General features: G+C 34.9%; 1 protein-coding gene across 9 annotated transcripts in view; it reads left to right on the plus strand.

Annotated features, from left to right (window-relative positions):
• ZC3H13 (zinc finger CCCH-type containing 13) overlaps positions 1-18,029 on the plus strand; it is a 102,767-nt gene extending 84,738 nt beyond the window's left edge. For 7 of the 9 annotated variants that reach the window (XM_030922096.1, XM_030922095.1, XM_030922098.1 and 4 more), the window contains 7 exons: positions 2,087-2,190; positions 2,586-3,809; positions 4,523-5,047; positions 7,126-7,278; positions 8,521-8,721; positions 12,855-13,018; positions 15,217-18,029. In XM_030922096.1, coding sequence (XP_030777956.1) covers positions 2,087-2,190; positions 2,586-3,809; positions 4,523-5,047; positions 7,126-7,278; positions 8,521-8,721; positions 12,855-13,018; positions 15,217-15,387 — 2,542 coding nt within the window. In that variant the 3' untranslated portion in view covers positions 15,388-18,029. The remainder of the gene's footprint in view (positions 1-2,086; positions 2,191-2,585; positions 3,810-4,522; positions 5,048-7,125; positions 7,279-8,520; positions 8,722-12,854; positions 13,019-15,216) is intronic. The other 2 variants (XM_030922101.1, XM_030922100.1) reach the window with 1 other exon arrangement.
• Positions 18,030-18,496: the final 467 nt, after the last annotated feature.

Below are 18,496 nucleotides of genomic sequence, written 5' to 3' on the forward strand. Positions count from 1 at the left end.
TGTACATTGTACCAAACATGTACGTTTTTGTCCCTCACTCTTCTCCCACCCTCCCCGTTCTGAGCCTCCAAAACCCATTATATCACTCTGTATGCCTTTGCATACTCATAGCTTAGCTCTCACTTACAAGTGAGAGCAAGTTGCTGCAAAAGACATTATTTTGTTTTGTTTTGTTTTTAAGAAAACAAAATGGCTAAGTAATACTCCATTAAAAAATACTTTTTTTATGGCTTTTTATGGCTAAGTAATATTCCATGGTTTCATGGTGTATATATACCACATTTTCTCTATCCACTCATTGGCCAGTGGGCACTTACGTTGGTTCTATATCTTTGCAGTTGTGAATTTTGCTGCTATAAACATACATGTGCATGTGTTTTTTTCATAGGATGACTTCTTGTCCTTTGGGTAGATACCCAGTAGTGGGATTGCTGGATCAAACATCTCCTTTTAGTTCTCTAAGGAATCTCTATACTGTTTTTCATAGAGGTTGCACTTATTTACATTCCCACCAGCAGTGAATAAGCATTCCCTTTTCATCATGTCTATGCTAACATTTACTGTTTTTTTTTACTTTTTAATGGCCATTTTTGTAGAAGTAAGGTGGCATCTCATTGTGGTTTTAATTTGTATTTCCCTGATGATGAGTGATTTTGAGCATTTTTTTCATATGTTTGTTGGCTGTTTGTATGTCTTCTTTTGAGAAATGTCTATTTATGTCCTTTGTCCACTTTTTGATTGATTGTTTATGTTTTTCTTGCTGATTTGTTTGACTTTCTGATAGATTCTGGATACTAGTCCCTTGTTGGATGCATAGTTTGCAAGTATTTTCTCCCATTCTATGGGTTTTCTTTGTTATTTATTTTGCTGTGCAGAAGCTTTTTAGTTTAATTAGGTTCCATTTATTTCTTTTTGGTTTCGTTGCATTTGCTTTTAGAATCTTGGTCATGAAGTCTTTGCCTAGGCCATTGTCCAAAAGAGTTTTCCCAGTGTTAATTTCTAGAATTTTAATGGTTTCAGGTCTTAGATTTAAGTCTTTGATCCATCTTGAGCTGATTTTTGTTTGAGGTGAGAGAGATCCAGTTTCATTCTTTTACATGTGACTTGCCAGTTTTCCTACCACCATTTAGTGAATAGGATGTCCTTTCCCCATCATGTCTTGTATGGTTTGTTGAAGATCGTTTGGCTTTATTTCTGGGTTTTCTATTCTGTTCCATTGGTCCGTATATACAGTATGTTTCTTAATTTTCGACCATAGTATTTATAAACAAACAATGTTAATGAAAAACAGGTAGTCAAATTTTGATGAAAATGGGGAAAACACTAGAATAAGTACCCAAGAGATATAAAATGCTACTCATTTAAAGCTCAACTAAGGAACAAAAGTATAATGAACATATGAATTATTTTATTAATTTGTCAACAAGAAAGTGATTTCCAAGAAAGGAAAAGGAACTGATTTTACAGTATACCCACAACATATCTGGCTCTGGGTTTATGACATAACTAATTTATTCCTCACTGCAGTTTTATGAGATGGACTCTCATTTCCCACCCACCCAGTCCCACCCCCCCATTTTCAGATGAGGAAACTAAGGTTCAGTGACTTCGAGGAACTTTCCAAAGGCTGCATAATAACTAATGTAGTTGTAAGTTGAACTCATAGCTTTTTTACTTCAAAGCCAATGTTAGGTTTTCTCATTCAGCTCTGCAGCGTAAGGCATTTTTATATCATAAGAATGCAAAATTGCTGAATGTTTATATTAGAGGGTACATTAATATATTGATTTCTGTGCTGCATGTTACCACCTTGCGGTATTTAAATCTGGCAATTTTCACTTGAGTATTCTACATGTATAATGAAGAAGAAGAAGAAATGTTGTGTATTTTAAGTTCACAATTCTTAGCAAATGAAGTAAAGAATTTTTATTAAAGACACTGAATATCCTTTGTATGATATACCTCTGGCAATATTGCTTTTCTACAATTATATATTCCAGTTATAGTAAAGAGATACTAGTAAAAACAAAGAAATCTCTTTTTGCCCCCTAGAATTTTATAAATTGTGTTTGCTTGCCCAATTTAGGAAGCGCTATAGAAATGAAGGTAGTCCCAGCCCTAGACAGTCTCCAAAGCGCCGGCGTGAACATTCTCCGGACAGTGATGCCTACAACAGTGGAGATGATAAAAGTAAGCAGACTCTGTTTTCTGTCTCTCTATATTCATATTCATTTGTAACCATGAAACCATCCTTTCATACTAGTAGGAACTGATGAATTAAGATTTTTAAAAAGTTGTCTTGCTTTGCTGTCTCTAAATATCTCCTTTTGTGACTAAAGTATGTGTTAGAGTACTGTCATTTTCTACTATTTATAGTAAAGCCATATTTTTATTTTGACTAAAATTATTGTCATTTTAAAAGTTTTAAAATGATCTTGATCTCTTGACCTCGTGATCCACCTGCCTCACTCTCCCAAAGTCCTGGGATTATAGGTGTGAGGAGAGATTGGCTTATTATAATTTATATGTGCCATGCAGTGGTTATTAACCTGGTGAGAGTGTGATTGCTTTTATCTTTTATATAGATGAAAAACACAGACTCTTGAGCCAAGTTGTGCGACCTCAAGAATCTCGTTCTCTTAGTCCTTCGCACCTCACAGAAGACAGACAGGGCAGATGGAAAGAGGAGGACCGTAAACCAGAAAGGAAAGAAAGTTCAAGGCGCTATGAAGAACAGGAACTCAAGGAGAAAGTTTCTTCTGTAGATAAACAGAGAGAACAGACAGAAATCCTGGAAAGCTCAAGAATGCGTGCACAGGACATTATAGGACACCACCAGTCCGAAGATCGAGAGACATCTGATCGAGCTCATGATGAAAACAAGAAGAAAGCAAAAATCCAAAAGAAACCAATTAAGAAAAAGAAAGATGATGATATTGGAATAGAGAGGGGTAACATAGAGACAACGTCTGAAGATGGTCAAGTATTTTCACCAAAAAAAGGACAGAAAAAGAAAAGCATTGAAAAAAAACGTAAAAAATCCAAAGGTGATTCTGATATTTCTGATGAAGAAGTAGCCCAGCAAAGTAAGAAGAAAAGAGGCCCACGGACTCCCCCTATAACAACTAAAGAGGAATTGGTTGAAATGTGCAATGGTAAGAATGGTATTCTAGAGGACACCCAGAAAAAAGAAGATACAGCATTCAGTGACTGGTCTGATGAGGATGTGCCTGACCGTACAGAGGTGACAGAAGCAGAGCATAGTGCCACCGCCGCTACTCCTGGTAGTACCCCTTCTCCTCTATCTTCTCTTCTTCCTCCTCCACCGCCTGTGGCTACTGCCACTGCTACAACTGCGCCTGCAACTCTTGCTTCCACTACAGCTGCTGCCGCCACCTCTTTCAGCACATCTGCCATCACCATTTCCACCTCTGCCGCCCCCACCAGTACCACCAATAATACTTTTGCCAATGAAGACTCACACAGAAAATGCCACAGAACACGAATGGAAAAAGTAGAGACACCTCATGTGACTATAGAAGATGCACCACATCGCAAACCTGTGGATCAAAAGAGGAGCAGCAGCCTTGGGAGCAATCGAAGTAACCGTAGTCATACGTCTGGTCGTCTTCGCTCCCCATCCAATGATTCTGCCCATCGAAGTGGAGATGACCAAAGTGGTCGAAAGAGAGTACTGCACAGTGGCTCAAGAGATAGAGAAAAAACAAAAAGCCTGGAAATCACAGGAGAGAGAAAATCTAGGATTGATCAGTTAAAGCGTGGAGAACCCAGTCGAAGTACTTCTTCAGGTAATAAAATTGAATTATGATCTAGTCACTGTTTCATAGGTTAGTATATTTTATACATATTTTAATTCTAAAGTAATGCTAAATTGGTTACTTTACATGTTGCCTTAAATTTTATGGAACTTTTTAAAGAAAAGCTTAGCTGCCCCATCAAAATGTTACCTGTTATCACATTAAGACCAACATTATAATAGAAATACATACAATAGTGTTAATCAGTTTAGTATCAGGATTTTAGTAGTATGTCTTGGTAGAAGGGTTTATGTGTTCAAGTCCCTTATCAATGCTTATGATTTTAACCTTCCTGCTGTTCTTCATGTAGTCAAGGCTGCCTCTTTTGACCACAGAAAATAAGATAGGGGAGTAGGAAGAGATCAAATAATGGAGTGATTAGTTCTATTAATGCCTAATCATTTTATGTACTTCTTGGAAGATATTTTATGGTTATAGTGGAAATAGACAAGGAAACTTTTTTTAATTTATTAGAACTTTGAGAGAGGAATTTTTCTTAAAATGACATATATTTGGATATTTATAGAGAGAAATATATATGTAGAATATAGAAATATATAGAACATATAGAGAATATGGAATGTAGAAAATTACATAGAATATGGAAAAACGTAAATTATGTTTTAAAGGATCCTGAAATGAAACATTTTGTTTCTATTTTATCGTGTGCTAATAACTCTTTGTATATGGTATATTTATTTTAGATCGCCAGGATTCAAGAAGCCATAGTTCAAGAAGAAGTTCTCCAGAGTCAGATCGACAGGTCCATTCAAGATCTGGGTCATTTGATAGCAGAGACAGGCTTCAAGAGCGAGATCGATATGAACACGATAGAGAGCGCGAGAGAGAGAGGAGAGATACGAGGCAGAGAGAATGGGACCGAGATGCTGATAAAGATTGGCCACGCAACAGGGATCGAGATAGATTGCGAGAACGAGAACGAGAGAGAGAAAGAGACAAAAGGAGAGACTTGGATAGGGAAAGAGAGAGACTAATTTCTGATTCTGTTGAAAGGGACAGGGACAGAGACAGAGACAGAACTTTTGAGACTTCTCAAATAGAGTCTGTGAAACGCTGTGAAGCAAAACTGGAAGGTGAACATGAAAGGGATCTAGAAAGCACTTCCCGAGACTCTGTAGCCTTGGATAAAGAGAGAATGGATAAAGATCTGGGATCTGTGCAGGGATTTGAAGATATAAATAAATCCGAGAGAACTGAGAGTCTGGAAGGTGAGTGCTACCTCTTTTTCGGTGATACTGCTTTCTTTCTTTTCAGATTTCATGGGAAACAACTATTTTCTTTTGAAAGGGCATCCACTAATAGGCAAATTGACTCCATTCTCCATTCTTTTATAGGGGAAGTAGATATCAGAAGGAAAAGGCCTGTAAGATAGAGACATATATATATGTATTTTTTTTAATGTGGTCCCCTCAGTAGTACCATTAAGGCAGATTTGGTTCACATAAACCTAAATGAAATAAAAGATTGTTTAGATGCAATGCATATAGATGTTGAAGAATAACCATCACATCCTTTTCTTAGATGTTAAAAAAATAAGATTACAAAAATTGAAATGACTTCTTAGTTCAGAGAGGGATTCAGATAATTATTACTGAATCCCTATTTTCTAGGGCAGTTTAGAACAAATATATGAAACAATAACACTACCTGAAACTGTGTTTAATGTCGGATTGACTAGAATCCCACTGGTACTCCCCAGTCTTAGAATAGGAACGCTAAGTCCATATCAACCTTTTGGCCCACTCAGAGCCAGCCCCAGCTGTGTGAAACCTCACTCTCCATGCTTCTACTCTTTACCCTTCAGTCCCCATTTACTAGACAAGCTGACTCGTGCCTTTCCATTCTCTGCCCTTCTTTGTACCACTCATACCATTGCCTGATAGACCTTTTTCTTTTATCTCATCTTTCTTACTCAAACTTCAAGTCCCAATTTATACATTATTTTCTCGATGAAGCCTTCTCTGCTCGAGGCACTTACTGTTTCAAATTCATCTCTTCATATTACATTTTCATCTCAATTTTGAGTATAAATAGCATCAAATCATGAAGCGTGGTTCTGATGGAGGTACAACCCTGGGATATAATTGAATTAATCATTATAATAGCTCTCTGTGATTAAAGTCAGTATCCCTCATCTCTAAAATATATAATTTGCTAGTTATGATCACAGACAATATAGCATAGAAATGTATAGCTGAATCACTTGCTATGTGATTTAAAGTTTTTACTCAAAGTAGGAAAATGAGTTGGATCACCTTGAAAAATGAGAAATCCTGTTGTGTGCATTTATGTTTAGATGTATGTTTATATGACAAAGTTACTAAAATTGGTTACCTTACAAGTGACTTAGTGAGGATATGGGGAGATTGCTATAGAATTTAATAACATGGAAAATCACTAGAATGACTAGAAATGCCTCATAACTTCTTATATTTTATTTGCTGCAAATTCATACCCATAAAGCATACGGTTACATTTTGAAACTTAGTATTGTAGATTCAGTGAAATGTATGGTTAGCTAGTGATTATAAACGTTAAGTGTATTCTGTAATTTTAGGATTAAGTTCACAACTAACTCACCAAGAGACAAAGTTTAGCATAGGTGGTTGAAAAAAGTTGGCAAAATAAAAAAATAGAACATACACTAGTGGTACTCACAAAGTTATTTTTAATTGTATTAAAGCATTCTTCTAAAAATTGTGTTCATCAGTGAAAAAAGATCATTGAGATAGGGAGGAGGAATTGAGATGTAGAGAGAGAATTAATGGCACTTCTTGTATTTTTACCTCACTGCTGTAAAGTTTATATAATGAGCTAAATAATATGAACTAAGATTTAAGCTTCAAGTAAATTTTTTAAATAAGTTTGCAAGTTTTTAAATTACTTTAGATAAATTGTGAAAATTTGAAAATGTAACTTCAAAATCTTTTGAAGTTAGATTTGTCTGAGTTTTAAAGTTTTAAATTATCAAAAATTAACACAACACACAATCAACATTAGTATGTTAGTAGTAGCTTTTATTTGTCATAATTTGATCTTATAACCTGTTCTGATAATTGCTGTACAGATTGTATTCTTGCTGTTAAAATTTAATTTACCTAATTAAATTTTATTTTTGTTTTCTTTTGATACTGTCAAGTATTTGAATAATTAAGAGATGTAGTTTTCTGGTGAAAAAGATGTTTTTCACATTGTTATAATGTGTGTACCCTCTACCTTTTGGTTTGACTTAGTCATCCTCTCCCTTTAACATTGCCTTTGATCTGAAATTAATTTGTCTATTTAGCAGGAGATGACGAGTCCAAGTTAGATGATACACATTCATTAGGCTCTGGTGCTGGAGAAGGATATGAGCCAATCAGTGATGACGAACTAGATGAAATTCTGGCAGGTGATGCAGAAAAGAGGGAGGACCAACAGGATGAGGAGAAGATGCCAGGTAACCATTTGCAGAGGTGGTTAAACATGAAAGTTACCTGTTACGTGGTATGAGAGTATTCTTACCTTCTACTCTGTAAAAATTGACCTAAGGCACTTATAATTTTTCCCTTTATATTTTACTTAAGGTTGAAAGGGCAATAAAATGAAAATTATAGCCTGTATGCCTGCTCATTTTTAAGTAGGCATTGTCTGTGAATTAGAAAGGCCCTCATTTAAAATAGCAAAATTCTAAAGTTTATTTTCCAGAATTTAAGAATCATATTATATGACTTGGAATCTAAACAAATACTGATTGTCTAGCAATGTTCTTTCTACATGGTAGGCATATGGTACAAAGCTTCGCAACTGTGGTGACATAAGCCAACTTTTTAAACAACCTGTCAAAAATTTACAGTAGTTGAAATTATATTTGAACACTATATACCTCTATCAATTTTCTAAATTTGGTAATTATTTTGACTTACAGTACTTTGCGTGTTACCAGAACTCACTCTAATGATTAGGCCATGAAGCAACATCCCTTAACATTCCTCTTGAATCATTCCAATTAGCTTCTGATCGTTACTAACAGTGTTTTTAAATCACAGTGAGGATCTTTTCTTTGATTATATAAAATGTGAAATTTTTATTTTAATTTGCTCTTATGTTTTGCAATTTTTTCTACTGATGTAGAAGGTATGTATGATTGTTATCTTTGTTATTTTCTGGTATTAGGTATTTCTAAGTAGAACATTATTTCTTCAACTGTTCCTTCTCAGTGGATGGATTATTTGCTCTCAGTGTTAATAATAGTCACTCTCTGACTCTTAAAGAGATTTCATAATGAAATAGTTGTTTTTAAAAATTAAAATGTATGTGTACACACACTGCAAACAGATGTACTCCTAGATTTAACCCTTAAAAGGATTCTGGTACCAAGTTTCAAAAGATTAGACCTAATCTGAGTGAAGTCAATAGAGTTCTTTCATTGGGGATCTCCCATAGAGTTAAAATGAGTTATTCGTTTGGGTGGATTGGGTTACCTGTTTTCTTTTGGTGGGAAGGTTTTTTATTTGTCAGAGTCCTTAGATTCTGAATATTATATGGGAAGGCTTTTATTTTAAGAACAGGACATTTTTGGTTTAAAGTACTTTTCATTTAATGTTTTCTGTGTTTTCCTTGATTTATATAAATTTCTATGTAGATAACAAGACTGCTATTTCTTGGTGTAAAACAAATCTTACTTTTTAACTTTTTACAGATCCCTTAGATGTGATAGATGTGGATTGGTCTGGTCTTATGCCAAAGCATCCAAAAGAACCACGAGAGCCTGGGGCTGCACTCTTAAAATTCACACCTGGAGCTGTTATGCTAAGAGTTGGGATTTCTAAAAAGTTGGCAGGTTCTGAACTCTTTGCCAAAGTCAAAGAAACATGTCAGAGACTTCTAGAAAAACCGAAAGGTAGTTTCATTTTACTTTAACTATATACTGTCTGTTAACCATTTAGGATGCCATCTAAAGAGGATTGTGATCTGTTCTAATGTAGTGCTTAACACTGTATAGAAACTATTTTTTGAGAAATCATTTATAGTCATTATTTAACCCTCATGGTCAAAGTTTCTCTTTAAAATTTATTTTGAGAAGAAGAGTTATCCCACAGAAAAGTTGGAAAAAGAGTACAATGAACTTTTTGTGTTAAAATTACTTATTAACAGGCCAGGCGTGGTGTAGCATGTCTGTAGTCACAGCTGCTCAGGGAGGTTGAGGCAGCAGGAATGCTCTGGCCCAGGAAATTGAGGCTGCAGTGAGCCGTGATTGAGCCACCACACTCCAACCTAAGTGACAGAGCAAGACCCTGTCTCAAAAAAATAATAAAATAAAATAAATAACCAATAAGTTATAATATCAAAGTGCTCAGTGGTTTGCCCTTGGCTAAATGAAATAGAGCCAGGAAAAAAGACTACATATTTTTCATGTCTAAAGAAATTGGGTATTTTGGCAGCCCTTTCCCCAGACACCTACCCAAATGCAGGTGTGTAGGTTGAGTCTTTCACAAAGTGGTTAAGAGCTTGGTCTGTAAGGCTGGATGATCTGGGTTTCGGTAGGCGCACCACCTACTAGCTATTAATCTGTGTGTTAGTGTCATCATCTGTAAGTCAGGAATAATCATACGACCAACTTCCTATGGTCATTAGGAGCAAATCAGTTATTACAGGCAAAACACTTAGAACAGTTCCTGGCATATAGTAATACCCAATAAATATTAACTGCTACTTTGAAAATATCATACTGATTTTTGACCTTACTGCAACAATTTTCAGTTATTCCAGATTATCTAGCTTATGGAATCTGGTGGTGGGGGTTGTTTGGTTTTGGTTTTCACTGTCTCTGTCTCATCTAGTACCTACCTTAGTTTATTTTGCTACTTACTAATAGTTTATTAATGGGGAGGGACGAGTAGATGGTAAAAAGAAGGAAAAAGGGTAAAAGGTAAAAGCAACAACATTAACAATTTTATGTCATGTCCCTGAGCGTGAAAGTTTAGTTAGTATTAAATTTTATCGAAAAAAATTGTGTTACGAGTTTTATGAATTCATGCCCTTCCTTTCATCTATTAGCATAAGCAGTAAATGTTTTTATTTTAATATAGCCCAGTAAACCTAGAGTGTACATGTACAGAATACATAAAAATTGTAATTGTGAACATGTATTAACCGAAAAATGACCCAAGACTTAGTTCTTGCCCTACTCTGTTTGTCTTGTTTGGTTGGTTCTGTGACCTTAAGCAAGTAACTCCTGTGAGCCTCAATTTAATTTGTAAAGTGATGGAATAAAACCCCTAAAATCTTACCCACCTCTAAAGATATTTGTTTCTGTGACTTTTGCTAGTGGCATTTCAAGTTAAAATCTGGTTTGATTTTGCTACCCATGAAATACAGTTCGGCCCTTGCTTAATGATGACTTAACCTAAACAATGAAAATATACACTGTAAAGGGTGGGGTGATGTGGCTTGACAATCAGACCTCTTCTATTTTTTGCTGCTATGGTGGTTATATTAGAGAACTGAATCTTGATTAAAGACTTTGTCTTGTTTGCTGCCGTATCCAGGGTCTAATTATCTATCTATATTTTCTGCTATTGCCCAGAAAAGTGCCTGACATACATAGTGGGTATTCAGTAAATATTTATGAAATAACTGATAATGATTTTTCTATTCCATTTGGTCTATTCAAGTGTACCAACATGAAAGAAAACATAATCATACTTAACATATAATTTTTAAAAGAAACAACTAAAGCTTAAAGCAGAAAACTTACAAGTGTTCTGAAATTGAAATTGCTTTTGTCTAAGTTTTCTAATTGCATTAAGGTTAAGTTCTTTTTTTAATTTTTAATTTTTATGGGTACGTAGTAGGTGTATATCTTTGTGGGGTACATGAGATACTTTGATACAGACATGCAGTGTGTTAATAATCATGTCATGGAAAACTGAGTATTTGTTCCGTCAAGCATTTATCCTTTGTGTTACAAACAATCCAGTTACTCTTTTAGTTATTTTTAAATGTACAATTAAATTGCTATTGACAATAACAGTTTTTACAACAGGGTGTTATAGTCACCCTGTTGTATTATCAACTACTAAGTCTTATTCATTCTTTTTTTTTTTTTTGACCCATTAACCATCCCCCCAACTTCCCACCCCTACTACCCTTCCCAGCCTCTATTAACCTTCTACTCTCTGTTGGTTAAGTTCTTTTGAGCTAAACTGTTAAGAATGCATTTAGTCTATTTCTTGAGTAATTTGGTGCTGCTCAGTTCACAACTATGAAGAGACTAGAAATTTAGCCATGTTATATACTCCCTGAGGAGGTTTGCAGGTGTGTGTTTTGTAATCTACTATTTTGAAAGCCAAAAATAAGGATCCCAATAAACAGAAATGTGTGCTAATGAACAATTTTCAAGGAAGGGTGTAGGCTCAGTGCATTTCTTTTATATTATATCTGTAGTGGAATGGTAGTTAATGTTTTCGTTTTTGTTTTTAGTCATGTGCATATATGACTATATCATTGGTTGGTACAAACATTGGTATATCTGAATCATCTGAAAAACTGCCCCTTTTTTTCCTTAAGGTATTCTAGTCCAACTATGGTGATTCTCATTCTGCAAATCTGGTGGTAGAGCCTAGGGAATGTTTTTAAAACACCTCCTCAGCTGATCCTGATAGACTCCAGTGTTTGAGAACTAGTTTTGAGCTTTTCTATTTATTTACACCTTTCTTATGTTACATACCTATTGACTAGGTATATTACATAAGACTGGTTTCTTGTTAATTATCTAATCTCAATACTTACACTTTGCAGCCCAGAAAATTGAAATCAGCTATGTAATGCAGCTCCATTTTGTTCTCAGTAAAATGTGTCTTTTGTTTTTACCCAAGTGTCTACTGCTTTTCTTTGTGGGTTCTAAAAGTAACCTGCTTGATCGTGTTGTATGAATAGAGGCAATACCTGCTGTCTTTCATACTCTTGGCCGACTCTTCTTTATTTGGATTACTGACTGGTCCTGTTCTGTTATTTTGATTTCCTTTGTGTCTATTTTTAACCCAACTTCTTTATATTTTATTATATCTTTCCTTCTTCTGGGTTTTTTTTTTTTTTTTTTTTTTTTTTTTTTTTTTTGTATGTTCAGTGTTTTCTCCCCTACCTTGCATGTTGTGACTTAAAACTAAGTGATTTTAATTTAATATGTTGTCCTAGGTTTTTATGGTAACCAAATCTAGGACAAAATTTGCAGGTTGTCTGACACTTAATCACTTTCTTAACTATTTTTTTTAGAGGTCACAGACTTGAATATTGTTATAACATTTGAATCTTGATACTAGTTGATGGTAAGCAGTATACTGAATTAGAGTTCAATGATTCTTAACTTGAGCGTTTCTTTAAAACATCCTTTAAAAACATTCTTTAAATAAATTCCCTGGTGCTGGGGGCAGTGATTCATGCCTGTAATCCCAGCACTTTGGGAGGCCAAGGCAGGCAGATCACTTGAGGTCAGGAGTTCAAGACCAGCCTGGCCAACATGGTAAAACCCCATCTCACTAAAAATACAAAAAAAAAAAATTAGCCAGGCATGGTGGTGTATGCCTGTAATCCCAGCTACTCGGGAAGCTGAGGCAGAAGAATTGCCTGAACCCAGGAGGCGGAGGTTTCAGTGAGCTGAGATTGTGCCATTGCACTCCAGCCTGGGCAACAGAGAGAGACTTTGTCTCAAAAAATAAATAAATAAATAAATTTTTAAAAATTAAAAAAAAAAATTCCCTGGGCTCTACCTCGAGATCTACATACAGTCTGCTTTTCTTATATTTTAAGTAAATTTAAAGTGGCTATCAGAATATTTATTCTTGTTTGAGACTACCAACATAACTACATATTGAAGATGCTTCACAGAGAATATATTGCCTTTAATATGAAATAATTTTCACCAGTGTTGCTAACTTTAATAAAGTATAGAATTTGTAGAATATTCAGTTAAGAAGTAGGTAACCCTTTTCTATTTTAGTAAAACTTAATGCATGTTTATTTTTTTTTTGAAAGACGCAGACAATCTCTTTGAACATGAATTGGGGGCTCTCAATATGGCCGCATTACTACGAAAAGAAGAAAGAGCAAGTCTTCTTAGTAATCTTGGGCCATGTTGTAAGGCGTTATGCTTCAGACGAGATTCTGCAATTCGAAAGCAGCTTGTTAAAAATGAGAAGGTACTGTTATTTCCTTGGAAAAAATACAAAGTGAATAGTGTGAATTTTTCATTTGGTTGTTTTATTTTTCATTTGGTTGTTTTAAATTGAGATTGCAATCCTATGTTTTTATGAGTTTGGTTTCCTAATCTTTTACACATGTAAAAGGAAGCATGCCATTAAAAAGTATAATAGGCTTTATTTTACTTCAATAGTATTAATGAATATTTGTTTTAATAAAGAAAGTTTAAGATATTCTATTTCTGTTAAATGATTTTTGTGAAAAGTTTTCAACAAGCAAACATATTACAAAAATTTATTTAAATTGAAACTCAAGGAAAAAAATTTCTTAGAGTGGTGAGGATATTTATGAGAGTAGTTATTTATGAGAATGTACAAAGTTGGAAGAAAGGGAAGTAAAGTGACCCTATATAAGCATTTGCGAGGAATAAAGAGATTGAGAAGTAAAAGAAATAGAAATTAGATTTGGAAGAGATCTGTTAATGAAATCTGGTAAACCCAAGATGAAAACATTTTAGACTCTTTGAAGTTAAGAAACGGATTTTTGGCCAGGCGCAGTGACTCACGCCTGTAATCCCAGCACTTTGGGAGGCCAAGGCAGGCAGATCACGAGATCAGGAGATTGAGACCATCCTGGCTAACACGGTGAAACCCTGTCTCCACTAAAAATACAAAAAATTAGCCGGGTGTGGTGGCCAGCGCCTGTAGTCGCAGCTACTTGGGAGGCTGAGGCAGGAGAATGACGTGAACCGGGAAGGCGGAGCTTGCAGTGAGCCGAGATCGCGCCACTGCACTTCAGCCTGGCAACAGAGCGAGACTCCGTCTCAAAAAAAAAAAAAACAAAAGAAACTGGGATTTGTATTTGGGGTGGTGGGTGAGTGGGCATAGGTGATACAGACTGAGTATCCCTAATCTGAAACTTTCTGAGGATCGACATGACCCTCAAAGGAAATGCTCTTTGGAGCATTTCAGATTTTGGATTCTTAGATGGGGATGCTCAACTGGGCACATAAATGTAATACAAATATTCCAGAATTCAAAAAAATTTCAAAATCTGAAACATTTCTGGTCCAAAGCATTTAAGTTGAGGAATACTCAACCTGGATGACAAAAAGAGAGTTGGTGTGATTCTTTGCTTAGAAAGTTTAGAGTAATGATAAAATGGTTAACTTCTCTAGCTTTTTACTTAGGGGCAGTTAGGAAAACAGAATTATCTTTGACTACGTAACATTCCTAAAGAGAAGTTTCATTAAAGAAAAATACTCAGATTTAGGGCAATGGGTAAGCGGGATTCAATTTTTAAAAAACGGAAGAATGAGTTTATCTCCAAAGATTAAAATGGAAACAAATATGAGGAATAGGCGCTTTTTAAAACACGTCTTGACTAGATAATCAAGTTTTCCTCACTTAAAGGTCTGGTTCAAGATTACTTTGACAGAATCACTACAGTCATTCTCCTTTGCCCCCTGATTTCAGTGTGCACTTTTCTTTGTTTTGTATTTTGTAACATTCCCTGGTCCCTTCTCTGTGACAATAACTTTCCAAAAAATGCTAATGTGACTTTAAGTCACAATAATATAGATACACATTTTAGTATAAGGGAGGTAGAAGTTCTTCAGCATACTGCATGATTAGCTGTCTTCTAAAGGATTTATTCAGTTCTCGAGCTCACTTTTTATGGGACATTGAAAGATTGGTAAGGAGTATAGAATAGAATGTTGGGCTTACAGAAGGAAAAACTATGTGAGGAGGGAACTCATGGCACTTATCTTCGTAGAACCGAAGGATTGTCAAGTAGAGGTAAGATTGAATTACAGTGTAGCACCATAGAAGAGCTTTCATTTCATCACATGGAAGAAATAGTGCCATTCAACAACAGAATGTGCAGTGTGTTTTTTGTTTGTTTTGTCATTGGAAATGATGAAGTAAAAACTGGTTACCTGTCAGAAATTGTTGAGAGGATTCCTCCTTTAAGCAAGAGGTTAAACTGGGTGCCCTCTAAAAGTTTCTTTTCAAAGATTCATTGAGCCCAAACCCATTTTCTAATTTTGCTTTGAAATCCAATAAAGCTGATTTAATTTAATATCCAAAATGAAATATTCTTATAACTTTGATATCTTGGGTAGAGGTTAATCTTTCCTATTGTCAACTAATTATGTACATCTTTTTTAAAGTTTGTTTTTGTTTTCTTCAAATAGGGCACCATAAAACAAGCTTACACGAATGCCCCAATGGTAGACAATGAATTACTTCGATTGAGTCTTCGGTTATTTAAGCGGAAGACTACTTGCCATGCCCCAGGACATGAAAAGACTGAAGATAATAAACTTTCACAGTCCAGTATCCAACAGGAACTGTGCGTGTCTTAGGACCGAAGTTCAGTATGGTATTTTTGGTACTGTCTTCCTTCAGCAGTGCATATTCTTTTGCAAAGTTCTTTGGTTTGACAAGCATTAGTGACAAAGGCAGAAAAGATTTATCAGCCATGCTAAAAGAGCAAAGAATTTTGATCTTTAGAGACACTCGTTTTGGCTAACTTAAGATTTTACATTAATTTTTACATAGTCCTTGATACTCATCCAAAATAATGTGAAAACATCTAGATTTAGTAGTTTATGCTGCGCCTTTTGTTAAAACTGAAGATTTTGGGAAATGGTTGTCACTGCTCTTCCAGCCTATGAATATTTTTGTGAAATGGAACCATGGATTTATGTCTGGATCATCCATACAGAACCAACAGTTGTATTCAAAAACAATATGTTCATCAAAGTAATTGCTCACGTTGTGCAGTACTATGTTGTACAGACCATGTGAAAGGGAATACTGGTCTAGCTAACATGGTAGGTTTGTAGGCGAATCTCTAGCAGAAGGAAGCCAAAATATTTTTTTCCTTTTGAAAGTTTTTTAAAAATTATTTCGTGGGTCTTTTTTTTAATTAATACATGTGCATTGTTACAATGTATGTTGGATGTCATTTGACTCTAAATGCTTTTTTTGTTATCAGAGATTGTGTACTATTTTTATTTTTAATAAATGTAACTTCGCTTTCCTTGTTTTAGATTTACTTTGCTCTTCATTAATCTTATTCCTGATGTTCTAAAACATTAGTTATCAACATTACATGTTTCATGCTTCAGATATTTTACTGCTTGTGTCCTTATTGTTGGATAGCTTTAAACAGAATTGATGTACTGCAAATGTAGCTTGTTGATACTTAAGGCATCTTCTTGGAATGTGGCTTTTGAAGAAAAAAATTACTCAAAGCAAACCAAGAGTTAACAAACCTAACATAACCTGAGGTTTAATATTCTACTGTCATATTTTTTAGAGCTATAACTTTTGATTATATTAAACTGCCTCCAGCTGTACTATGTAAAACAGATTTACTTTTCAAAATTACAGTATACTACCTGCTTTGTTCTGTATGTATAGGTTTAACTCATGAAGTGGACTCTTAGAAGGATTTGAAATGGACTCTGGCCACAGAATTTGTGAGCAGACAGTAGCAGTGATAATAATAAAACAAGGCAATCAAAATTTAATTTTATCATGCCCTCTCACAGGTTTTTGTTATAATTGTAAGCCTATATTACTTGTGTTAGTAGTTTTGTCTCTATAGGTAACATAATGACGGTGGTGCAAAGTTTCTGTTCAAGAAACATATGTTGTAAAGTTAATTTATACAAGATAGCCGCCAAAGGAAATGGTCTTACTCGCAAATGACTTTGAAAGCATGTATAATTGCACACAGAGCAGGAGAAAACTTTAATCAGAATTTCCTTGTGTCCTTTTCCTTTACTAAGTGTTTTGAATTTTAAAAAAAAGTATGACCTCAGAGAATGAATACTATTTAGGAAGCCACTTCCTGATTTTAGTGGATAGTACTGTTCTCTGTAGCACAAAGATTTAAAGTCCTAGAATTTCTAATCCTAGTTCTCAGAATTGTAGAATATGACAAAAATAATGGTTTCCCCATTTGTCCACTGACTTCAGGGATATTTCACAAGTTATTTATTTATAGAATGAAAACTATGTAGTTAAATCTGTCATTCAGTTAAACATGTTGTCTTTCAGTTTGAAATCTTTTTGTTATATTGCAAAAGAAAATTTAGAACTATTCCTTTGTTCATTCAGTCACAGCATTCAGAGCTTTATGTTTCCAGTGGAAATGTACTGTTCAGTCTCATTTTCTTTTAATTCAGCCATTCTCAGTATTAGTAACATATATCTATAAAATTTTTATAAAGCAAAATTTTTAATTGAATTTCTCATAAAAGTTCTTGGACCATAATTAAAGTCTCAGTTAAACTAGTATTCCCGAAAAACAATCTCCCAGTCTATAAATTGTTTGCTAGTACAGTTAAAAGGTCATCTATCTCATAACTGATGACTCAAGTCTGTCCAGTTGCCATAATTGCACAATTGGATTCCAGCTGCTGGTAATAAGGAATTGTCTAGATAGATAAAGGGCAAGAGTATGTCTGCAATCCAAAATAAATGAGAGTTAACACATAATTAGCTGTTTGATTTTTTTGGCAGCTATCCTCACGATTTAGTAAAGGGTCTACTAACAATACCCAACTTTATTTAACAAAGTTTTGTAAGCATACCTAAGTAGTAACTTGATATGCTGAAAAATCTGACCTGTCACTTCACTTCACTCTGACCAGTAATTGCAGATTGTCTTCACCATCCTAACCCATGACTACATTAGGAGTTTACGACTTACTAACTTGAAAATCTGTGACATTGGTAGAGTACCCCACTTTACTCCTCACTGTCCAATTGTGTAAAGATTAAGATACATACTTTGTTGATGATGCTTTTACACCTCAACTTGCTGTTTTAAAAGGTTATATGAACCCCTCCCACTTTTAAGGATATTCCCTTTTACTGATTTTCCTAGCTAAAATTATATAGCCATCTTTCTAAATATTGTATTTAAATCTGATCTAGGACTTGCCTTATTTTATCATTTTTCTTTAATAATCTCCAATAAACTTTGTTTATTCGTTAATTTTGTTGATCTTTCCATTTGAGTATTTTGAATGATACTCTGGAGAATCCAAGTTTAAATGGTGAAATATTTTTATTAAATAACTTTCTACATGTATCTGTAAACATAGTTTCTCAACTTTATTGAGCTGTTTCTTTCAGATTTTTTCTTTTCTAAATTATTTTTATAGTGATGGGGTCTCACCTAGGCTGGTCTCAAACTCCTGGCCTCAAAGCCATCCTCCCTCTGTGGCCTCCCAAAGTGCTGGGATTACAGGCATGAACCACCATGCCCAGCCCTTTTTTTTTTTTTTTTCAGAGGCAGGGTCTTTCTCTGACCCCCAGGCTGGAGTGCAGTGGTGGGATCATAACTCACTGCAGCCTCCAACTGCAGGGCTCAAGGGATCCTCCCACCTCAGCCTCCCGAGTAGCTGGGACTACAGGTGTGCATCATCATAACTGGCTAATTTAAAAAAAAAGAAA

Source organism: Rhinopithecus roxellana, chromosome 18, assembly GCF_007565055.1.
Source record: "Rhinopithecus roxellana isolate Shanxi Qingling chromosome 18, ASM756505v1, whole genome shotgun sequence".
Lineage (NCBI taxonomy): Eukaryota > Metazoa > Chordata > Mammalia > Primates > Cercopithecidae > Rhinopithecus > Rhinopithecus roxellana.